At 47.2% G+C, this 25,392-nt stretch overlaps 1 protein-coding gene across 2 annotated transcripts in view; it reads right to left on the reverse strand.

Moving 5' to 3' along the window:
- Nucleotides 1–1,712: 1,712 nt before the first annotated feature.
- LOC119390536 (sphingomyelin phosphodiesterase 4) overlaps nt 1,713–25,392 on the reverse strand; it is a 76,690-nt gene continuing 53,010 nt past the window's right edge. For both annotated transcript variants that reach the window (XM_037658146.2, XM_037658145.2), the window contains exons 12-16: nt 23,282–23,321; nt 19,925–20,094; nt 18,082–18,384; nt 14,212–14,451; nt 1,713–2,788 (exon numbers count right to left, since the gene is read on the reverse strand). In XM_037658146.2, the coding sequence (XP_037514074.1) occupies nt 2,432–2,788; nt 14,212–14,451; nt 18,082–18,384; nt 19,925–20,094; nt 23,282–23,321 (1,110 nt within the window). In that variant the 3' untranslated portion in view covers nt 1,713–2,431. The remainder of the gene's footprint in view (nt 2,789–14,211; nt 14,452–18,081; nt 18,385–19,924; nt 20,095–23,281; nt 23,322–25,392) is intronic.

Raw genomic sequence — 25,392 nt, forward strand, 5'->3', positions numbered from 1 at the left:
CGGATAATTCGGCGACTTTCGGGCCGTTGGCGAGGCTCAAAAACGAAAAAAGAACAATTCGGAACAAAAGTGAAACTCAAACGCAGCATCGCCATGGACATCAATTATCGACTTGGCTTGGCTTGAGACTGGTTGAACGCCTTTTTTTCGCGTGTGGGTTTTGTTGCTTTGTTCCCGTTGGTGTGCTGCATCGTTGATCGCCGATTTATCGAGGAACGTTTCAGTACGGCTCCTTTAGCTTGATCGTTGCTGGTGCTTTTGTGCTGACTTCTCGTGTGACCGCACTCTCCGCCGACGGCATCGCCGGCGAAGCGGCGCAAGTACGAGGCCAAAGACTTCACCACCAAAGTAGAAATCTTGCGTGCTCTGAATAATGGGCTCTCCTGACAAGAAATGTTGAAGAGTGATGACAGGGGATCCTTGTATCGGCGGTAAAAGAAGCAAGGAACGAGTAACCGTACTTTTAGCCGCCAACGTGACGGGAACAGCGCTTGCCGCTTCTCGTTATCGGAAAGGTTCAAAAGCCACGCTGCTTTAAAAGCCACGCTGCTTTAAGAACATCAACAGTCTTCCCGTGGATTACCGTGCCAACCGAAAAGCGTGGATGACGGGTGAAACTTTTGCGGACACTGCAGACATCATGCGAGCTGCTGAGCACCTTAAAGGGCTCAGAAAAATTGTGTCCGCGCGAATATCTGCTCGAAAACAGACAAGCATCCGCGATTACTTTGTTAAGTAAAGGTATGTTGAAAAAACTCGTGCATTTATTGTGTTTATTTCGACCATTCGATAATTCGGACGTTCGGTTAATTCGGACATTTTTTCCGGTCCCTAGAAATCCGAATTAACGAGCTTTTACTGTATTGCCCATCCCTACCTTACACACATTTACACTCGCAAACCATCGCTTTCGTCGATTAGCAACAACGACATGGAAATGTTAATTGAGCATCTCTCTCACATGTGCGCACTATCCGCCTGTTTAAAATTGCGAACATCGAAAATCTATCACTGATCGTTCACTAAGCCAAGCTGTGGCAGGCAAGTTACTCAATTGCACAGGATAGTGACAGGCCGAATGGTACTTTTACACATCCCAATCAGTTCCAAACCAAAATACAGTGCAAATGTTGACGCAACCAGCTCGTGTTGGTATTTTTTTGTTTTGTTTTTTGTTCCAGCAGTCAGTACCTTCGATAAAAAGCAGTGCCTTATTCCAGGCATTTGCACGACTCCCTTGTTTCCTGCATAGCGCACGAAACATTGGAAAGTCATTGTTGAATGAATGTGAGAAACAAGAAGCTAGCGCCTGAAATGCTACAATATACAAATGGTTTCATTTTAGCACCCAAAAGTCAATGACTGATGGTGTTTGCGGCACTGTCGACAGATGGCACTCCACATTTTGAACATCCCTGTTATAACTGTGCAACTGGACACAAGGAAAGAAATCAAAATGCAAAGAAGGACAATAACTTGCCCTGGACTACACTTTCATTCACGTCCCTGTCCCAAGCCATGCTGATACATTTAAGATGGTACAAGAACAGCTGGTGCAATCTTTGGCACTGTCAATGTCATATTCCCTGAAGATAACTGTGGAGAGTGCTTCATTACAAGTGGCAAAAAAAAGGTATTGCTGGCTTTATTCAGCAAAGAGCAACCAATAAGTGGCAGAAGTCTAAGTGGAACAGAAGAAAACACGAAACCACTTGTGAAAGTAATACACATGTTTTATTCATTGTCGGCTTACTCTAATATTAACTACCACTTATTACGTGAAAGTAAACACCAATGAGCCATGTTTTGCCCATCGCCGCTTAACCCGATTGCATATTAGTGGCACTGGCAATGCCCCATGTCAGGAATGTGCACCGGGGCTAGAGTAAGCTCCTTGTATAATTTCAGAGTTGTACCTTATGGGTAAAACAGCCTCTGCACTACATGTAGCAGCATAACTTAATCCAGGCAAATGCAAACCCACGAAGTACTCTGCCTTAACTTGCAAGGATGCTTCCCTTACAAATGCGTCATCAGGTGTATACAAAGTAAATGCAACAATAATATACGTCTGTACAAATGCTCATGGTGCGAGCAAAATGCCCAAGCTTTCTGGGTTCGCTCTGAAAAAGTTAAGACCACACGGAAGCCCTTCAAATACGCTGCTGACTCTTACGTTCACCAACCACCATTTGTACAGGCATTGAAGAGTACGCGAACACAGACTCCCAACCAGCTTTTCCACTTGTACAGATGTACACATCTGCTAGGGTATCTTCGACAAGATGCTGAACCTTTTCACTGCCTTCCAGTCACTAGGCACTGCTGACAAAGTTTGGCACCACGCTACACGTGTAAATGTTGTGCAGCCACCGACTGACTTGACATAACCGTGTCAAGAACTCTCGCTACAACCGGTGTTTACGGCAACTCAGTCCACAGCCTGGTGGGGTTGGCGCCACTGAAGACGTTCCACTCCCCAGGACCATGTCGCCCTGAAGAGCAGGCTGATGCTGAAGCACTCCAGCACAATCAGGCAGACCGTGAAGGGACCGTAGTCCCAAGTGTAGCCCAGGAACAGCAGGACACACAAGTAGACGATGAACTGCTTGTGAGCCAGTGTCCGCAAGCAGACCCGGGCGGGCAGCCTGTGCTGCCGGTAGTCGTACGGCGTGCCGACCCCCCTCTTGACAACCTCGGTGTAGACAGTCGGCGGCTGCAGCAGTAGACGTGCCACATGGCCAACAAAGCGGGAGCTGCCGTACAGCCCTTGCAGCTGGGGTCCGTACTGCGTCAAAAGAAAAGAAAAAGAGATATACTAATTCTAATGAAATGTTGGAATCTAAATGGTACCACCTGTTTGAGTTCATGAAAAATGGCAGCAGCACTGGACGACATGAGCACAGCGTACGCCTGTATCTGACAGCTATCTACGCCCCAAGGATGCTTGGCAAGGAATATATATACAGTGAAATCTCGGTATAACGAACTTCAGGGGACCGCGGAAAAATGTTCGTTATTCTGAAAGGTCGTTATAGTGAAAGCCCAAAAATTTACCATAACAATAGAATTTCAGTAACGCAAACGTCCTACCTTTGCAACGGTACGTCCTTGAACTCGTTTCTCACAACAATGCACACGTGAACGTCAGACAAGGCACGTTTATTTGAAATAGTCCGTGATCGTTTTTTTGACGGGTGCAGCACAAACTCTGCGTCACGAACGATTCTAGACCGTCCGCATTTTTATCCGCCGCTTCGGTCGCTGTTCCGCTTTTTTCTATGAATATGCGGAGTTTCCTCAAGTAGTCCAACGCATCTGTGGCCGACACGGACTCGTCGCGATCTTCGGGTGCTACCGTGACATCGTCGTCCATGTCATCGCTGCAATCCTTTAAGCCCAACTGCATGCACGCGAGTTTTGAGCGACGGCCGACAGGATTTGCTGTCGCGGAGGGCCATCCATCGCCGTCGCTTGTCGCAGGGGTGCAATCGCGAAACAATGCTATTTCCGATTCCACACGGCTGGCTGATCGCGCTGATAACGCGAACGGACCGTCGTCCTGACCACTGGCCAAGCGCGAAAAGCACGAAAGGCATTGGAATCTGAAATAGAATCGTTCCGCGATAGCATCCCAGGTTTCTGGAAAGCCAGAAAACATCGCTTGTCGCCCGGAAGTGAGCATGACGATATCCAACAACATGGCAGCATCTCTGACCCTTGCTTCGGTTGCAATTTGCTCGTGATGCTTCCAATCGGCGCGTACTTCAAGGAATGCAAGTTATAGACTACCTTATTTACAGCCCCATCTCACGCGGAGAGCGAGGCAGCGGCCGTATTTTGTCGTTATTTATGATCGACGGTTCGTTTTGATGTTTCGGTGGTAGCTTGCTGCAATGTCAACATCGTCGTGGTGTGAGGTAGCCCTTCTCCCTGCGAAGCAACGATGTGAGGCGCTGCGGCTTTTCTTAAACGTTCTGACAGCAAGAGGAAACGTTGTCGAGATGCGCCTCGTGGACTAACCCCAACATAACGCAGTTTGCAAAGTGCGACGTAGCGTAGGCAGCGTACGCTTCCGGGCGCCCCATGGGATCACAGCAGATACTACTGCCGCGGTTAAACATAAGATTGCGAAAAAAGGAAGTCCCGAAACGCTTTTATGGCATCTTTATCTCAAACAAGACAATAATAAATTTGGCATGTTGTCATTCATCTACTCTGTAATTCTTTTTCGTAATTTGCCTGCGTGCGCGCAATAGTTTACAATCGAGCAGCGCGACGGAGCCCGTTTGTCGCAGTCGCCTTCGCTCGAAAGTCGCGTGCTATGCATGCGGTTGGGCCTTTACAAAACCTGATGCGTTGTCGCCTCCACAACGAAGGGAAAAAAAAAAAAAAAAGTTCTCCGCCCGCGTCTTTCTCCTCCCGTGCCATCTCAGGTTTTAGCGGGAGGGCGTCCGCTCTTCGCGCTGCATCGTCTGCTACCTTACAGCTCCGACTGCCATGACCGATACACTGAAATCTAAGAATCCTCGCATTTCGGGATATAAGTTCGTAGTACTGAGGTGTTGTTAAGATTACACGGGAATTAAATAACGATCGTTATTCTGAAGTTCGTAGTAGTGAAATATTTTTACATTGAAACTATAAGCAGTCGGCACGGGATTTCTTAAAAGTTCGTTAATTTGAAATGTTCGTTAATGTGGTGTTCGTTGTAACGAGATTTGACTGTATATATAAGTATTCCACACTTTGCAAAGCGGCTATTGTAACAGGTGTGACCAAGTCCAAAGCCATGAAGTGGATGGTGTCCAGCAGGCTAACTCACAAGTCACCACCTTTGCAATCAATTTATGCGATAAGAGAGCACACAGAGTCCTTTAAAATGACGCTCTGCATTCCTGATCACACCAGTGTCAAACGGTTAAAGGTGCATGGCCGTGCTGGCGGGCAAAAGTAAGAGCTCGATGTTCCAACGTGTCACTTGTTGCCGTTCTTATTAATGCCACCCGCAACTTCCCTAAACCACAGTGGCAGAACTTCTAGCTGAACACAATGGACTGTGCGTGAACGCAATGGGCCGTCTGAGGTATCAGCCACACCAGCCCTCTCGCAAATAGTACGAACCAACTCGCCCAGCATGCCACGTTATTGCACCAACAATTTGCATGTTCGAATCACTCGTGACTGATTCATAAAATCACAATGGCTCAAATTATAGCTTAATCTATAGCATAGGGTCTGTTCGGGACATTTATAAGTTTAGTATAATTGCAAAAGTGGGTAAAATTGTGATCGTATTGAGATGCTAACAAGGTCTTACTGTCATGAGTAGCATTCTGGTATGGCTGTTTATTGCAGCATCAGCCCATTGACATTTATCATCCCTTGCTTCCACTTTTGGTCAGCTGAATTCTCAGTTATACATTTGAATCCCTTTATAAGAGGCACCAATGTAACAGGCAAATGGCTATAAGAGACACCTATGTGCCTATATTAAAATAGGAATTGACCAGAAAATGAGAACAGGGTACCAAGAGACCCCTCATACACGGGATGAGCACTGCTCCCATGTGCGTCTCTCTTATAAAGGAGTCCAACTGTAATCGCAAGGTTTTTTGATCATAATGAAGATATATGCAAAGTTTTGTGCATCATGTCCTTAGTAAACGTTACTGAGGATGTGTAGGCAATATTTTTGCATAATATGCGCACCCCCTTTTCGATGCGCTTAAATAGCAAAGAAAAATGTGTGTAAAATTACGCAACTACAGTGGAACCCCGATTATACAACTTTAAGGGGACCTCCTGAAACCATGCATCATAATCGGGGCATCATATAATCGAAAAACTAAGAATAGAGGCAGTGACATTCAGCCTTGCCCAAGAAACGGGTACAGATCGCTTGGATAAGCCTACAACACAACATTGCACTTTTCCATGGATGGTAGATTAAATTATTTTTAAAAATAACAGCTAAGCATTTAATTGAAGGTGTGAGCGAATCTTTCTTCTCGAAAAAAAATCGAATTCAATGCGAATCTTCTTTCCGATAAATTGAGCCCAAAAACTGCCTGCACGAAAAAACGAAACTGAAACCGCATTGGCAGCAGCCTCCCGTCAGAAGAGTCAGATACAGTGGCTGTGTTCCAATTCTGGACAGCATTGTAGACAGTCTACACTCAGAGCTCAGAAGACAGCATCGAGCCCGAGTGGTCCGATTAATGCGTCGATTAACGCGTCTGGATGACGTCTGTGTGACGTGGCACCAACACACGTCAACACGATAATGATACAGTAAACGCTCGCTGATTCAACCCTTGTTAATTTGGTAAACTGGATCATTCGAACGTGTTCCCTGGTCCAGGTCAGCATATACATTGTTTAATGGCATCAAGCTCTCGTTAATTTGGTCATATTTGGCCGCAACCCGGTTAATTCAGACGATCCTCAGAGCGTACCGAGCACGAAGCATGGCAAATGTGCGTCGGAAAAGAGCGACAACGATGTTCTCAGACAACCGAAACAAGGCTGCGCTGTCTGTATCGCCATCTTCACGAGTTAGTGACACTGGTTTTGCAGCCAGACTGCTGCTGCTTTGCCTAGAGGTACCGTGGTCCACAGGCTTTGCGCTAGAACGCACAAACCCTTGCAGTTTCCACACCCTGGAAAGGGTGGGAAGGAGGTCCTAGATGGGTGAAGTCTTCGTAGCTCGGGTCCACAACCACACTGACTGTGTTCAGCACCCGGTCTGGTGATGACCTTCCGGTCTCGTTCTTTGGACTTCCCCCCGCCCTACTGAGCACCAGGCTCTTTCTCGCCTTCGGGCCTACTTTTCCTCCTCTGAGTGGAGACTGTTGACTTCTGTGTTGGCAAGTGATTGGCCCTTGATATACGCCGTGGTCTTTTTTCATTGGGCCACTTTTATTTTCATCGTTCATCGTTGTCGTCTTCTATGCAGCTTCTGTCCACGCGTGCGCTCCTTGCTGCCTCCTTTCTTTTCGTGTTGCGCACTTTCCAAAGGTGCATACTTTGAACACACACCCCACATACAAGCATGAGCCTGTTACAAGTTTGTAATTTCATGCACTCTGCGAGACACTCGCTCAACACATTTGATATTCTATTGCAAGAAACCTACAATTCAGGCGCAGTCTGTCTCTAATGCTGTTAACAAATGCATGACCTATGTGGAATTGAACTTTCATCCACCACGCAGTACCATATCGACCTAATGACCACACGCATGCTTCTCTCATGCAAACTTGCCCCATGATGCATCTGCCATTTGCGTCACATGAAATTCAGCCATTGCTCCGAGACGACGTGTTAGCAGTGCTGTTAGAATTCGCCCATATTTTCAGTTAAGTACAGTATAGACCGCTTATAACGTAAGTCGCCGGAGTCGCGAATATCCGCACTATAAGCGGTACCGCACTATAACCAAAACAACCTTCTTCAAAGTCTGCACTTGCGCAAAACGTGTTGAGCATGTAGCCTCGCGTGTCCGATAATCGACATATGCGATTTGGGGCGCTTACAACCACTTAAATCTCCGAATGTTCAAAAATTAACCGCCAAAGACCCGCATTGCCAACGAAATGAACACGGGTAAAAAAAGCAAACAAAACAAAGTGCCATCGCGGAAATTCGCTGACTACGTTTCAGGCCACCTCGAGGTATGCGCATTACACAGAAACCATGTCGAATGGCGACCGAAATTTCACGTTCTGAGCGGGACCGATCGTTCGATTTCACGGGCGCGCACGCGATGCCCAAGACATTGCAATCGAATCCGGAACCACCATTCGAGAGTTGCATGTGCCAACCATGCCCTCGTTTTCATTAACGATATGATTCCCTTCCCTTCAAGTGCAGCCATCGCAAAAAGTTTCGTTGATTCCGCACCAAACCGCAACTTTTATCGCCCGCGACCGCTACCGAAAAGCAACCAACGCTGATTAGGCCTAGCCTGCGGTTCAGCATGTTGTCGCGGGAAGTTTGTCCAAGACAACAAGAAGATCGGAGGTCGAAAAGATCGCACTCAATCACTAACCCAAGAACAGCGCGCGTGATACGAAGTTTGTGTTCGCGGCCGGGAGATCAACGGCGACAAAAGCCCGCCAAGCTCGTTTAAGTCCGCGCACTGGCATAAAAGGCGAAAGCTCGCGTCATGAAGCCGCAAAACTTTTCAATTTGCGGACGAGATAGCAAAAGCGATATCTGTAGCAAGTGTGATAACGAAGACGCGTTTTTCCCGAATGAGGGCGCGATCGTACGTTCCACGCGGAACGCGCTGCCGGCAAGCGGCCGCGGAGCGGCGGAGCCTTGGCGCCGCCGGTGCAAAGGCTACTCCGTCGCCTAGGCAACCACTCTTCCTTCCCCACTCGGCGAGCCTGCACAGCGCTGCCGCGGTCTTTTTCCTCCCTCCACCCCTCGTTCGTTCACTGTGCGTGCCCTCGCCCTTCGTAACGACCTCGTCGCTCCCTCCCCAGCGGCGTACTTCCTTTGTGAACCGCACTCGCTACCGCGTTTGTCAGAAATATTTTCCCGTAACCGCATTATAAACGGTGTTTCATCTTGGGGGACTGCACAATAAGCGGTATGCGTATACATGCGGTTCTATGGGAGGGTAAACGGGAGTCGAAAAAGACCGCATTATAACCGGTCCTGCACTATATGCGGTTACGTTATAAGTGGTCTGCACTGTATCTCCAAAGTAGGTGAAGTTCACCTTTAATGCTATCTCATAGGCCTGTGCAAATATTCAACCCCTTTCAATATCCGAATGAATACTACAGTATTCGAATTCACATTTACATGAACTTAAATGTTTCTGAAATTTTGAAGTATTTGACAAAAAGAAATACAGACTTGCTTTGCCACATGCAACACGCCTGAATGGGTGGTTTCAGTGCAAGAGGCACCTATGCCGTGAATCCGTCTATAATCCGCACTGCCGCAAAGCCAGACTTACAAAGCCAGACTTAAAGGCTAATTAAAGGGGTCATGAACCACTTTTCCAAGTAAGGGTCTAATGACCTCAGTATCGGAGTTTACTGCCTCCCGAATCGATTGCCGCAAAAATTTCTCGAATCTGTCAAGAATTAGCGGAGTTACGGGGGTTTGGCGCACGCTCTCAGCTCTTTCTCTCTTTTCTCATGCCGACGAGCGCACTGGAAGTTACACAGGGAAGGATGGCACGGGGGAAAGAAGCTACGTCAGCGCGCGTCATGAAATGCGATCGCTCTCCCGCTGTGATTCGCGTGCGCGAGTGTGGCTACCGTGTACTGAGGAGCGCGGCGCCGGCAAGTGGCGGCACCCCATGGCAAAAAGCGCATCTGATCCGAACGCTGCTCTGGATTTACGTCGGCTATCGGCCAATGAGGATGCTATGTCTTTTGCGTCGCGGCGATGCAGATCGCGACGTCATCCGGCAGACGCCCCGCCCACTGACGAGAGTGACAACCGGCCTCTGTTTGAAAAGAGGGCGCCTGAGAAAACAGCAACTTCGCGTTCCGCTTGTAGCCTTTACGCAGCGTGCACGACTGCAATATTTGGCTGAGCAGTTCATAGCCGTGTCAGCTTTCCACAGGATGTGTTTTTTCAACAAGCCCAAGGGGTGCTTCATGACCCCTTTAAGTGTGTATATTACCTGGGGTGCGACCTTGTACATGTTCTGTCAAAGGAAGTTTGCACTTACCGCAGGCAATTGGTCAAGGCACACTTAAGCATCGGGAATGAGGGATGTACGTGCGAGTGTCTACCAATCGCATGGAACGAGGATTAATGTTCCATTATAAAATGCAAACACAATTACAACACTGCATCCCGATTAATTTCTTCATTTTTGAAAGTTTATAAGCGTTATAAGGGCTTATACAGGATAAGCATGACAAATTTAAAACTGGGGGTGTGCGAATACTCGAACTTTCGAATATTTTTCTAATAGTGTTTGCTATTTGATTCTATTCACAATTCGAACTTCCAGAAAATAAATGTAACAGTTTAAAACAACGGAAAATAAATATCCCGACGATAAATCGGCATGTAGTGTGCTTGGTGTTGCCTTTAGGGGCGCAGACGTGCGCAACTGCTAGCCACTTCTATTGGTGCTCCGAGCAGTCACTGCGCGACGAGTTTGGTCGGGGGGCCCGCTGCCAATGCGCAATATGCCCATCCGCGGTTCCGAGGATCCAGCGGGCGATGCGATTCATTGCTTGCGACAAAGCACATTGCGGCTTCTTGCATGTCCGCAACATCCGCTAGCGCGATGTTATTGCCCGCAAAGTTCAGATGCGTCTCTTACATCGGCGCTCACGTAGTTAGGCCTAGCTACGACTCTAAGCAGCAAGCTCGGTCGCGCTGTACGTGGCCGCGGTGCCCGATGTTTTGAAGTGAGTCATGAACAAATGCGAGTACAAAGAGTCGTCCCGTGACAGTCTTCGTCACGAGGTCCGAAGTACTGATATGCAGATTCTCTAACCGTGGGTCCCATGATTCAGTCGGTCATGAACGCGCATCTGCGATGTTCGTGAAAAGCGCGGCGCACTATCGTAATCTGATGATTGAGGCGATTGAGGTTCTGCTTGCAGCTGCCAAACTAAAGCGTAGCTATACGTCGACCCGTAATTACGGAGCGAGTGTGAAGGTGTCACTCAGTAGCGCAATTGTCGACAGCCATGACCACACAACGCGCAAGCAGGAGATGATGCTCTTCCAGAGCAAAATCGGAGCGAGAGATGCTGGAGCAACATGGCAAACACAGCCAATCAGAGGCCTCGAAGCGAACTTTAAATATTTCTTTTTTGCGTGTTTCTCAATGGAGGGCCTAGCTGAAGCAGGAAATTTGAAGACGGATAAATGCTGTCCCTGAAGGGCCCGAAATGGCGGTGCCCGGTTACGTCATTCGCGGAGCTGATGTTTTTAGAATGTACAGTAATCCCTTGTTAACTCGAAGCCGTGAAATCCAGGGAAAATTTCGAGATAAGCGGTATTTCAAGTTAAGCAAAACGCCGAAAATGTTTGCCCAGGTCACTATAAAAGAAAAGCCAGTGCTGCCAGGAAAAGCTCCACTGCACGAGACAGCTACCGTAGTAAAGGCACAAGAATTCGGAGGGAAAAAAAATTTATTATTGAGGACCAAAAAACTGCATGATGCTCGCCTGTTTCGTGTTTGCGTTCCGAGAAAGGCGTTCTCCAGTTGCTCAACACATTGCATGAGCCGTTGGTCCCCACCGCTGCATTCGACCTTGTTGCGGAGCAAGCGCAGCACGTTATGCGTTTCTGTCGTCGTAGGCACTTCTCGAGGCTCTTCCTCGTCTGCATGGCCATCTGCGTCATTCACCGCCATCTCAACAATATCGGCGCCCGACAGCATTCCGGTAACGAGGAGGTCCGCCTCGTAGAGCGCATACTCCTCAAAGGCGATCTCGCCGTCTTCAGTATCGCTCACGCAGCCAGTTGCCTTGTGCACTTCATTGCACAGCTCATCACAGCCGCTGAATTCTGCGCCAATGTCTTCTTCGATCAATTCCGGGGCGCAAGAAAACCCTGCATGTGCGAAGCAGTTAGCAGTCAGTGCTGCTTCGACGTCCGGGAATTTGGATGCTCGAATGCGCTTCCGCTTGCTTGAGAAGCTTTGCTCGAAGCCTTCCAAGACCTTTTGTTTGTTCTTAAGCACTGTCGAGAGGGTTGACAAAGGGATGCCGAATTCTTTGGCCGTGCACGACTTGCTTCGACCTGCTTTTTCGACTTCCTTGATTAGCGCGACTTTTCTCTCCAACGTCAGAGATTTGCACTGCTTTGGGCGGGACATCTTGGTCGATATTCGGAAGCGTCCGTTGCACAGACCACTCACTACTCAGCAAAACTGAACTCAAGATGCGTCGTGCGCAGATCGCGGGGAAAACAAAGAATACCAGCTCGCACATGCAAGGGCTAGGTTGCGTACTGACGGGCGCACGCTGCACACGCCGCCCACCGTGCATAAGTTGCACGCAGGTGCGCACACATGATCACTGCCACAGTTGCTTGACAAGGCTGATAGGAAACGGTTGTGTCCGCGGGAATTTCAATTTCGCCCTTCACGACCGCGTTCGGCACGTATAGCAAGAGCTAAGCGTTCGCACGGAGCCCTCGTTTCCTGTTGGGAGTGGACTTTGCCTTCTGCCCTCCCGGTCAAGATTTCGAGATATCCGCTGTTCCCTCCAGAAAACGTTTCGAGATAGGAGGGGGCAAATACATAGCACCTATGGGAGGTTAATGCACGGCAAAAAAAAGTTTCGACTTTACCGAGATTTCGAGATATGCGAGTTCGAGTTAACGAGGGTTTACTGTAATTTAGAATGCTTAGCAATCATATGCAACTTTTTTTTTGTAATTTTGCTTTGAAGCACAGGCGTGCGCAGTGTTCCCCATTAGGAGGGCATGGGGGTAAAGTATCATCACAGCCCCGCCCCTCCCCCTGTTAGTTGGGTCCAAAGGACAACATGCTTCTAACGGACAAAAAGAAATGAAAATGAAGTGACGATGTGCTTTTCACAAAGGCCTGCTTTAGTCCCTGGCTTTTCTGAAGATGGGAAGTAAACAGTTTTTGGAATGCATCAAGTGCCTTCGGCTGTAATTATCGTCAAAAGCCTGCGTGGCCATAGGTAAACGTATGGGGCAGGCTTTGTGCCCCCTCCTAGGTGAATGGGGGGGGGGGGAGGAGCGACTAAGAAATGCGGCGCATTTCTTAGCCGCACCTGCGGCGTCGGCCACTGTCCACACCCCCACTACGCATGCTCGGCTCGTCTCGGCTCGCATGCTCGGCTCGTGCCGGCAGCAGGCCTCTCCTCTCCTCTCCCTCCCTCCCTCCCTCCTCTCGATCGAACGCGGGCGGTGTCTATATAAGCGGCGAAGCGCGCGTTCGGATTTCAGTCAAGGGCGTCTTTACTTGGTTTTTGCTTGACTTGACGCTTTGTTTGACTCGAGTAGATGCGATGGAAGCAACAACACCTTCAATCAGCATCCCACCACTCGTTGAAGGCAACGTTACCCCACCCTCACCATCGTCGGCGTCAACAACAGCAAGCAACGCAGAAGACAAGGCTGCGAAGAGGCGAGCATACGACGCTGAGCGCAAACGTTTGAAGCGAGCTGCGGACCCGGAACTTCGTGCACGAGAAGCTGCTGCGAGACGGCAACGACGGGCTGCGGATCCTTCACTCGGGGAACGAGATTCTTGCTGCCTCTTTGTGCAAGACCGCTAAGTGCACCGCACAGACGCATTGCCTTCATGGACGAAACCAGCTCGCCATTGCCACGCCCATGTGCAGTCAGGAACAAAGTGCGCATCACGAACCCTTTCATGATAAATGCGTGTGTACGATACAGCAACAGTACAGTGACGGCTTCAGCTTAGTTGGCGATGTGCTGCACACAACTAGATACGATCGGCTTCACACGGCAGCAAATGCAGCGTATCGGCGGAGATTCGGCGATGTGTGTACGCATTGTTTAGATGTGCACACGCATCGGGGAAAGCCAGACGAGTCGTCCGCTCTTCCGCCACAGTTTTTGTTTTCCGCGTCATCGTTTCCAAACGCTCCATGCAAGGGAGCCGTTATCTATCCCACGGTTTGCTGGTATCAGTGGCGCTCATCACGAGATGCATTCTTGCAAGTGGCGGTACCGAATGTATTTGCGAGCGCCTGGGCGCGCACCAAAATGCCTGATAATTGTACTGGGAGGCACTAAAGCTATTTCGGACGTGGTTGTGACGATTTGACCGCTTGGGCGGAATAAAAGCGCATGAATTCGTTTTTTCTGACTGCCCGATTTTTCGGACGATTTCGCGGTCCCTAGAGAGTCCGAAAAATCGGACGTTGACTGTATTAGAAAAATATTCGAGAAATAATAGAAAATTATCGATTCAATTTGCACTCAAACTTTATTATTTGAATTCGCTTCACACCAAAAATTTTGCTATTCGCACAGCTCTATTTAAAAGAAATAACATATCGCGTATAACATTCACCCGACAACTATTAAACAACTGCTTGGAAATTATTCTATACTAATTACCATTAGCTCCGGCCTCGCTCTGAGCCAAAAAAGTTATATTTGCACTAGCCTAAGCATAAAATGAATTGCGCGCTATTCGTTACACAGCTGTACAGCATTGCTTGGACACAACTGCAGCAGCAGTATAAGGTACTGCGGTGCACTCACCTTGTCATTTATGGCAGTGGACAGCAGGTGGAGCATGCGAACGAGAAAGACCACCTCGTAGCTACGAATGGGTTCCGTATCAGGATTTCCATGATAGTTGTAGGCTTTTGTGTTGTCCAGGCACTGCCGGAAGCCATTCTGCCCCTCGATGGAGTCGGTGACGTCGCGTGATGACGCAAACAACGATACTGGCTCATACCCATTAAGGGGCAAGGTAGACAGCTCGGTATCCTTGTTCAGCTGCAAAAGGTAGTCATGTTTGCACAAATAAACTGGCGCATAGTGAAGCCGCTACACATAAGCCTATAAATTAGCAAAAAATTACAGGCAATGGAAATTTTCCTCGTTGCATAGAAATTTCATTGTACTGAAAGCTCACCTGCTATGCGAAACACAGTTAAATATAAAGTCAGTAAGGCTGGCAATATACATCGTTACAGCAGAACTTCACTCGTGAGCTTCTGAAAAATATGCGGGAAAAAACATACTACCAAAAAAAAAAAAGAATACAATCCACATTCATTATAACATCGTACGGTTTCGCTTGATAACATTATCACAAACGTTGCCACCACAAAATTGTACGAAACGGGAACGTATCAACAACGTCCTCCCTGTACATTAAAATTTGAGTCACTATGCAAAGTGCAGTCACTGACATGTTTTTTTTTTTTGACATGAAAGCCGCGCTGTGATACATGTTCACACTATAACAGGCCAATGTGAAAAAATTACAACGGGCTCACAGGAAACTTCTGTAGCCACCTAATACTACCCCTGTCACATGGGCAAGCTTATTGTACTCACTCCCACAACGGTCACACTCGCATAATAATCACACACCCAAATTTTTCCACGGAAATTTTTGCCTTCCCTTGGCAAAAAATTTTCAAAGGCCTACAGGTGAATGCTCCACCGTTAGTGTCGGCAGACGATCTACTGTAGCAACAGCCAAATGGAAGTCAGCATACATCCCCAGTTTCATTACACTGGCCTTTACGATTTATTATTTTTTTTTACATGTTCCTATGCAACCACTGTATGCGAAGAAGGCAAGAAAGGAAGAGCAAAGCTTTGAGCATCCGAATGGATAAACACTAGACTAGGCAAGGCTAGATGCCTCTGTGAAGTTTGGTACAGTGTAACCATGACTATAAAACTTTCATAGGACCGCGAAAAAGCGTAGTAAAATGTAAAAATAAAAAATTATGCTTGTAAAAACACTCTTTAGTGCGACGCATTTGCGAGAAACCTCAATGCAAACTACCAACAAACTGTACAGGGCTTGAAAACTCAAATCCCACACATAAAAACAAAGAGAGTACTGTTGCAGTGCAGGCGCCAGCTATTGTTTATTAAAACAAACCTTGCATGTGCCACAATCCACTGGCGTGATTCCCATCAGCCATTGCGGACCATGGCACATTATGCACAAATGTTGTCACGTGAGAACACACAGTTTAAAAAAATTGCTAAGCTTCTTTTGCTCTTTCTTTGATAACGAATGCAAGAGCTTCCGCTCAATTCGGGTAACATCCAAAAGAAGGTCCTCAGTGGTGTCACGTGCACAAACGAAGCTCTGAAAGCCGTCTATGTGCTGTACCACATGAGCTAACGACATAGGCACGCCAGCATCTGCAGTGGAGTCAGCTTCCTTGTCCTCGTCTTATGTCGCAGCGGCAGCGGCACAAGGAAACACCTGCGTGATAGCATCATCCAGCGACAGGTCGCCACAGATGGCAACGTTCTGGACTTAATGTACTGGCGAAGGTTGTAGGGAGGTTCAACTCTCGAAATCGTCATCAACGGAACTTGCATCGTCCTCAATCGATGATGTGGAGCTGCCAGCAGTGAAGGCAGTTTGTCGGACGAAGCCACAATGCTTAACAAGTTAGCGATTGTACCTTGCAACATAGCGTTCCATGAACTGATAATCGAATGCATGGCATTGAGCACGGAAATCTTTTTTCCGCCCCTCCTTGCACTCCACAGCTGTTAGCCGACGCTGCACTAGCCACTTTCTGCGCCCCTGCTTCATGCACTTGATTATGCCAGCATCCAGCGGCTGCAGTCGGCTTGTGCAGTTTGGAAGAAGGATTGCAACGCCGACGTTGCTCAAGATGGTGCAAAAAGTCTGTGAAGAACGAGACACCATCCACTCCTTTTTTGTTGAAATCGTAGCTGCACGGCAATGTCTGCAAGGTCTTAGAACGCTGCGGCCTAGCAAATTTGCCAATCGGGAGCACAGGCACTTCTTCAGAAATGTCCTCGTGAGCATAGAACAGTGTTGTCAAGCGCTCTTTGCTCCACTTTCCACCACGACAGCTGTTCCATTTGAACGCGAGGCTTTGTTCTGGCTGGAAGTGGTAGAAGTTGCCGCTTTAATAAAAATGTTGCAAGGTTTGTGTGCCGCAATAGTCTACAGCAGTGGCTCCATCAATCCACTCCTTCACCTTCCACTGGAGCTTTCACCATAGGAGCGGCTGTAAACAATTTTGCTTCATTTGTAAGACGATCGAGCCACCTGTTCGATGCCCTCAAGTCATCAGTACCGAGATGCAACGCCACGAGGTCGGCCTTTTCATTTAGGATTGCGCCATCGAGATTGATAGCAGACCTCCCCGATTCAGGCAGCCACTGGACGAGTACTTTGTCCAACTTTTTGTGCTGGCCTTCTTTTGCCGCCTTCCACTTGAGACAGAACTTGTTCACGTTCTACAGAATGCAAGCTTTGTAGGCCAAGATCGTTTTCAGTGAAGATTTCGGTCTTTTGAGGTCCCGGGCAGTGTTGCTTTTGTGGCAACATGCTGCTTTTCGGCTTCATGGATGCTAAGCTTGTTCCTGAGGAACAAAACTGTGCACTTTGGAACATTCTGCGTCACTGCGCGATACAATCACGAACAAGATGAGCAAGAACCAAGGCATCTGGTGTGAAGGTGTTTGCGATCTGCTGAATGAAAAGAAAGAAACACTTCTCTGGCACAAGGAGAGGCTGGGAGAGAAGAGATTCTTGTTTGGAGATGATGAAGAGGTGGGGGGAGAGTGGAGCAGTAACAGCCTCTAAGTGAAGGACGTCATAACCACACCACTCAGAAGAATCAGGTGGCGCCGGTGGCTGCAGGGAATGATCAGACAAGGCAGAAAGCTATGCCAAAACAAACCGGTCGAGCGAGGTAGCAGGGTCAAGCACTCCGCATGCATAGGGGCCCCATCCTAAAGAGATATTGCAGGGAAAGAGGCCTACAACCAGGCCCAAAGCCAGGAATTTTTTTCGGGGAAGGGGGGGCACTTGCTGAAAACCTTGGCTATATGAGAAAAACACCTATTTTCATTATTTATTTTTGGTAAAAACACCTCTTCACCAAACTTTAAGGGGGGGGGGGCTTGGGCCCAAGCCCCCCCCCATGGCTACAGGCCTGCCTAGAACGTTTTCCTTTTGTCCACTGTTCAGTCCCCCGCTTTGTATGGGTCATCATGTAATGTGGATTGGGCACCAGATTGCGCCAGATCATTGAGGTTTTTAATGCATTGCCTCTATGGGGCCTTCACCGGGAAGTGGACAATTTGTTGTAAAGTGTGGGTCATCGCAAAACCGGGGGACGTATAACTGGGGTTTCATGATATTTTTACGCGATTTTGAGCTCCGTTTTTTTGCCTTTGCCTGTGCCGACTACAATTACATTTTAGGGGCATAGTGCAGCTTCAGTTCAGTCGTTTCGATACAGTGCAGATAAACGGTAGTGTAGCTAAAGGCAACTATGCAGGTATTGGAAATGTTGAAACAGGTAGCTTCCTTTTGTCACATTTATCTCAACCCGTGCATAAGCACTGTGCTTTCCGTGGACCAGAAAGCAAAGTGAAGATACCCACCTTGAAGGCGCCGCAGAGCTCTTCAACAGAGGCCCGCAAGTAGTGATGCGTTCGCTTCCACTCGGCCACCTCGTCGGGGACCCCGGAGGCAACGAGTGAGCTTAGCCACCTCTTGCCAGTGCGCTTTAGCACGCCCCAACACCAACCCAGGCGGCCGCCTCCACTACTGCTTCCGGCATTGAAGAGATCGTTGTGCTGTTGCACACCGCTGCCGTTGTGGTTGCCCCCGACGCCAAGCTTTTGCTCTAGCTGTCTGTTGATGGTCCGGCATGCCTGCCTCGCTAGCTGCACCAGGTGGATTACCTACGCAGCAGACAGCTCTCACAATGAGTTTCTGTAAGCTATTACTACTGTAAGACTTACACACTAAATACCGCAATTTTAAGGCTGAAACCACAATATGATTATGAGGCATCCCTCAGCAGGAGACTCTGCATTAATTTTGACCATCTGTGATATCGGGGTCAATTTACATTCGTGTAAACTTGCTGTAAAATTAGAAGGAAATGTCGTCCTTGTTTTAAAGAGTGATGTTCCCGTAATATGAAGCATCCAGTAAAATAGGCCCACCGGATGGCTTTTAGTATCTTTGAATCATCTTATGCAAATGCACAAAAAGACCCTGTCAGTTTTTCTGGTTTTCTGGTGCTGATGCCACGTTTTACTGCTCCTGTAAACAATGATGGCATCCCTAGATTGCAGCAAGCACACATCACATCTCGTAAGCTGAGCAGACTTCATTGAACAGATGGAAACGAAGTCGGCAATGCGTTGTTAAATATTTTGTTGGCTGCACGCAATCATTTGAGACGGCATAGCATTTATTTCTTCACTGGGAGTGGCAGCGCAAATCAGGAGATGCAGATTTGTACTTGATGGTTACTGCACACTATCATTTAGCACGTAGTTATGGTATATTGCCGGCAGGTAGGTATCAACGAGGTTCACAGGTTTTACTGTACAGCCAGTCCTGCACTATTATGCAAGCGGTGACGTTGTGAGTGATTTGAGCTGTATTTACTTTTTTTTTCCCTGCCATTAAAAAATGACTGACATTCATGGGCAACGAGCTTCACAGAATGTTGGCTATTGAATTATGCTGCCTACAACCAAAAAAGAAAGGAAAAGCCACAGAAGAGAGCAAGCAACATTCCAAGCCAGGTTGAAGGCCTTCTGCTAAACTGAGCGGAACATAACCTTTGGCTTGAATGTTCACATGGCAGCACTGCCAACAAATTTTGCTTTATTACTTTTTTTTTGAAGTTTCAAGTTTATTTCACATATTAGTACAGAACATCATACAGAATAAACATACAGGAGGAGGTCTGAAAGCACTAGGCCGCATGGTGACTTCCTGTCCAAGATTACAGAATAAAAATTCCCTGATTAGTGGTAACAGCAATATTACAAGAAAACTTGCGTTGTGATAGAACAACAAAAAATCAGAAACAGGTAAAGAAAAATGGTATAATAAACAATATTACTGAAAGAAAAAATACCCACCTAGTAATTTAGCAAATAAGAATACAACTGTTTTTTAAATAAACCAATCAATGAACAGTGTTTGATAAGGGAATTGAATTCCACATAGATAAAGCAAAAAAAAAAAAGCAGTGTGTCGTCCATAATTAGTGCAAAGAGCAGGTAGTAAAAAATTTCCATTTGATGCAAATCTAGTTGGGTTAGAGTTACAAAGAGCATCAGGACAAAATACACTTGATGGTCACTGCACTGAAGCAGTTTTTGTACCCCTTTAGACAAGCTACACTTGACCTGTGTTTTGCACCTAGTGCATCCAACATCTCACAACAAAGTACCAGTTGTCCAGTGCCTTGGCACACACCTCTTTGCGTCTCTCTTCACCGTTGAGGGGCCGGTAGACAAAGCCAGGCTCTTCAATGTCGGCCATGTGCTGCCGCACCAAGGTGGCCACTGGGGCACTCACCGCCTGTCGCTGCAGAGCGTTGCCCACTGGCGACGCCGACTGTCCGGCACTGCCGAGGCTCGCTTCCGCTGGAACAGCCACACGTGTGAGAAATGAGGGTTTGCCAATTTGCGAGCTAATCTAACTTAACATTTAGCATATATCCATCCTGTGCGATGACAGTTTACACAAAGACAAATGAACCAATCTTCAGACATCGTCTTTTGCCTGTCAGAGCGCAACCGAATCCGGCAAGAGAAAATTGCACATCGAAAGTTAAAAAATAAATTATTGTTAACGTTTCATCGTGCTGTGCCACAAAAGGCGTTCAGTCCCCTGCACCAGTGCGGCAATACCTTTACTGATTTGACACCACAAAGCGTGAAAAGAATTACTACAAGCAGCAGCAATGCCTGCAACAGTTATACTGCAACAGTGCCACAGGACAAATTTAAAAAAAAATGCCGTAATGAAACTCCAGATGTATACAATTGTCACCGCCAGCTCAAATGCTCCGGTGTGGCCACAAAGAAGCCAAACAAGGAAACCGCTAGAAGTGTCACTATGCTTCACTCCTCCACATTAGCAGCAGCTCAGAGTGAAAATCAACTTGGCCTGGTTACTAGCACAACTGCCCAAGAATCACTTTCAGAATCATTACATTTCAGCTTGTGTTAATTTAGAGGTAAATGTCAGTGTCAGGCAGGTGCGGTGCAAGAAATGCGAAAAACAGGCGCTTCGCACCGCACGCATCAGTATTTTTCTTGGAGCAACACTTCCGTCCCTTGATTCCCAAGCTATTTTTTTGCACTTTAAGAAAAGATATAAACACGGCAGCACAGCGGCAGCCATGCCATAAATTGAGGCAGCAAAATTGGCTTTTACATGAAGTGACCTTAGTACACTTATTGGTGGGCCCTACGGCTTGGGAGACCAGTCAATACTTTGGGCACCGGGACAACTGCATCGAGAATTCATCGCAACTGTGTGCTGGTAAGAATGCTAAATATATGCTGAGATTTTCATTAGATAACTGCGCAGTGCCAAACAACGAGGACATACAAAAGGAGCAGACAGGACGAGCGCCCACTTCAAACTGAATTTATCACAAAAGAGAGTGGAAAAGGAAAACCACTACAGTAGAACACCGCTGATACGTTTTTGAAGGAACCGTAGAAAATAAACGTAAGAGACGGGAAACGCAAGAGCCGAAAAACAGGAAAAACGACAAAATATTTAGTGGTACAGAATTTTATTTCAATGCTTACGCGTGAAAAAACCGTGCAACGTTGCCTGGTGCTTTTACTCATGTAAAGCGATCACCCATGGCGATACCTTCGTGATATTGTCGACGGTTGCATCGCCACGGTCTAGTCGACGGATGGAAACGCGGAGCTGGGGACGGCGTCATTCACAGAAATATAATCAACGTATGTGATCTTTTTTAGCACCAACAGCTGTAGGCGTGAAAGAACTAAGCACACGTGCGCACGACCAGCGCGGCGAGTCCAACCGCGAACCGCGCGCACGACCACGTGAACTCCAACCAGCTCGAACTCCTCAGACAAACTCCGACAAATAGTTCTACGCCAACGCGATGGCAGAAGTAAATGCCAATCTCGAAGGCCTTGCTTTCTCAAGCAATTACGTCACAGACGCCATCTTTGCAATACAAATCTCAAAGGCTACGCTTTTGTCATAAGTAAATGCCAAACTCGAAGGCCTTGCTTTCGCGAGGAATTGCGTCATAGACGCCATCTTTGCAAAACGGATCTTGAAGGCTGTGCTTTTGTTTGCGTCAACCGAAAGTACCTGTCGCTTGCGCCTCTCATGCGGCTAATGTTACGGTCAGACCAGGCCAAGCTGCGTGAAAAGTCATCACGGCCGCTCTCTTCGGCACTCACTCGGTCGGCTCAGAGCGCACTTCGCAACGTATCATACGAGAACGGTCCCACAGTTGAGACGTAACAGGGGGGTTCCCAATACATTGTACCCTATGGGAGCTGTACCGGGACTGGCGGAAAACGACGTAACAGCCGGGAAAACGCATCAGTAAGGAACGTAACAGCGGGGTTCCACTGTATTAGTTTGGCGCACGTGTGCAGATGCTCCAAAATCACTAGGGTACGACACCAGATTTTTCTCAGTACGTTGTATTCACTATATACAGTAGAAACTCGGTGACAAGAACCCTGCTCTTACGAATTTCGGCCCGATATGAATTTGCAAAATTCCCCAGCCGAATTTCATTGTCTCCAATGGGCCAAAATTTTGACGTTCCAAACACTTTTCTGCGTCGCAATGGGTGATACGAACTTTGGTAGTGAGACCATCAAGCGACAGCTGAGAACAGCGTGCTCCGGAAGCTTCAAAGTATGCGCATGCAGCCAGTGCACACACAGTCAGAACTGCAGTTATTGTTTGCCACAACAGCTGTGGACGAAATTGCGGTCGCTGTCAACACGGTCATGTATGGCGACGATGAAGCTCTGAAAATACATGTGAATCCAATGCTGATCGAGTCAAAGCAATGCTGCTTGCCGCAACCGCGGCGCACAATACCTTAGAAGACGTGATCATAGATAGCACCGACGTAGTTTTGAAGGTACGTGAACGGCCAGAGCAGACGAATTAATAATGGACCTACCGTTTCCTGCGACAGCAGCGCATGAAATCACGGTCGCTATTGACATGATCCTCGATACCAACAACTCAGCTCTGAAGGTACGCGGCTAAACACAGTGGTAGATTAAAGACAATAAAGTTGTAAAAAGGCACGAAGCTTTTCGGCATTCCTGTTGTTCGCTTATGACTATGGTGGAGCAATATTTGGCACTTAGTTTTCAGTTGGCCTAACGCGAAGCTTTGACAGGTGCTTTCGTGGCAGCCAGCTGCGCCATCCCTTACTGGTCTGTTTGTGAGTGCCCTAGAAAGATACGAGAGTTCTTTTCCCAGAAATAAATTTTTTGTGCATGTATCGTGGTTTGAAAATGGATTTAGCTTGTTTTCTTGATGATATGAAGTTTCGGGTAATACGAATATTTACGCTCCCCCTTGAAATTCGTATCACAAACATTCTACAGTAGTAGGTTCAGCGAACGTTGGCTGAACACACCTCTCCTCTGTTTGCTTATCAAACACACCCACACATTCCTGGCTTAGGAAAGGTCCTGAAGTTGAAAGGGTAAGCAGAAATGTGAATGAAGAAAAGAGAGAAAGGGGAGAGGAAAGAGAGAGATAGGGAGGCTGCAATGGTTGACGTGTGATGCAACTCACCTTCCGTGATCATCGCAAACAGGTTAGGCTGAAAAAGGACCTGCAACATAAGCACAACAACAATTGGCAAGATGCAGACAGAAGCGACAGCACAGCAGACAGATGGCATAAAAAAAAGAAAGCAAGAGCCCAGATTTTTTTATTTTGCTTGAAGATGTTGGCTAATAGTAAATAAATATCGTATACACTTGCGTATGGGCCGCACTTTTTTTTTTCCGCGATTTTGATGGGGTGCAGCCCTTCTACGGAAGTGCGAAATTTTTGTTCAATTTTCGATCCACGTATGGAAAACCTATTTAATCGTGCCATATATACCTAACGGTGGGATATCTGGCGTCTAGCTGCGGACATACTCGCTAGATGTCTTCATCCGTATCTCTGCTCGGGCTCGGCTCGTTGCCGCTGCTCGGGTCATCCGCACATTCATGTATCCAATCGTCCTCAGTGCCGTCCATGCCATCCATGGGATTGCAAATCCTGGTGACCTATTGCCAGCAATCTGGCGGCTCCCGCGAAATGTGCCGTACGCAAGACGCGACGACGCTGCCATTTGCTGGCGAGATTTTTTTTTTTTTCAAGATTTGAACTGCCAAGTTGGGGGGAGCAGCTATTACATGAGCGCGGCCCTTAGTCGAGTGTATACAGTATGTGCTGAATGACTAGCATTAAGAGGTTTCCTGAAAGAACGGTTCTGGCTTTTTCAGCTACCAAATTCGAAAGTAACAACAATAGCGCAAGCTGTCCTAAAAGCAACAAAGAAATGCTCTCATGACATTCTTCAAACTCACTCGCATAGACACAGAGCTTGCAAAGAGATGATGACCCCCGTTGGTACACTGTGAAGTTGACTTTCATGTCAACTGTAGCAAACGAAAAAGCACTGCAGATGCTGTAAGTAAGGCTCATTTGTGAACTTTTGTGCAAGATACAGCAGACTCTCACTAAACGAAAAATCTCTTAAACAAAAGTGCTGCTTAAATGGAACAACAGACTCTAAAACACAATTGGTTTCATGCTTGAATTGTGCACCCCTGTTCATCTCTTGGTAAATGGAACACATTTTCCTGGTCCCTTCAGGTTCCGTTTAACGAGAGTCTACCGTATAAGTAGGTTAATACCTCACTTAACCCGGATTTCGTGCGCAGGATGTGTAAGCGTAATTTTTAAGCGGCACTGACAGCGCATCCGCAAGCAGTGTTTATGACAGAACCACAGGAAGTGGTGACTGCTCTTCTGCGGCTGATCGCCACAGCAACATGACATCGGCAACTGTGAATGTTCGCACGTCAAATATTCAGCTGTGGATTTTGGCTCCGGCTCTAGCCAATTAAGATGAGAGAAGACAAAAGCAGACGCTTTGGATGTACAATAATTTACCTTAGCAACAAGGACCTAATTATTCAATTAATTTGAAGGTGACTATAAATGTCCATGAATTGCTGTAACGCAAAGACTCGAAACAGATGACTCGAAACAGATTTAAGTTATGATGGTACTATAAGAAATAAGGTGACCATCTCCTAGAAGTAGAGTAGGGAAGAAAGGCATGTGTTATTTGTATGATTCACTAAACATTTTTGTGTTTGCACAGTATGTGAGGACATGTGATCAAGATATGAACAGCTTTTAACAGCTGCTGGCATTTTACGAGTGTTGGTTGTTCTTCCTTTCTGCATAAAAAGCTGCATGTGCAATGTGTGTGTCCGAAGCTGGCATAATACAGTCGAATCTCGATGACACGGATTTCAAAGGGAGCGAAAATATTCATATCACCCAGAAGTTCATATCACCAGAAAACTAGCAAAATCCGTTTTCAAACCACGATATATGCAAAGACATTTACAGTAATGCCTCGTTATAATGAAATCGCTTCACTCGAAATATCGCTTTATTAGAAATTTCTTCCGATCCTGACCCAAACGCATGCATATTAAGCCGCATTGCTCGACGAGCACGAAGAGCTTTACCCACTTAGAACGAAGGGGCAAGTGAAGGCATCGCCGAGGGGCGGCGACCCTTTTGTGCATGCAGTGTCAAATTAATGCTGTCTCATGCAGGCACAGAACAGGCCACAAAAGTACCAAACCCACGACCGATGACCGCCTAGTAAA

Source organism: Rhipicephalus sanguineus, chromosome 4 (assembly GCF_013339695.2).
Source record: "Rhipicephalus sanguineus isolate Rsan-2018 chromosome 4, BIME_Rsan_1.4, whole genome shotgun sequence".
NCBI lineage: Eukaryota > Metazoa > Arthropoda > Arachnida > Ixodida > Ixodidae > Rhipicephalus > Rhipicephalus sanguineus.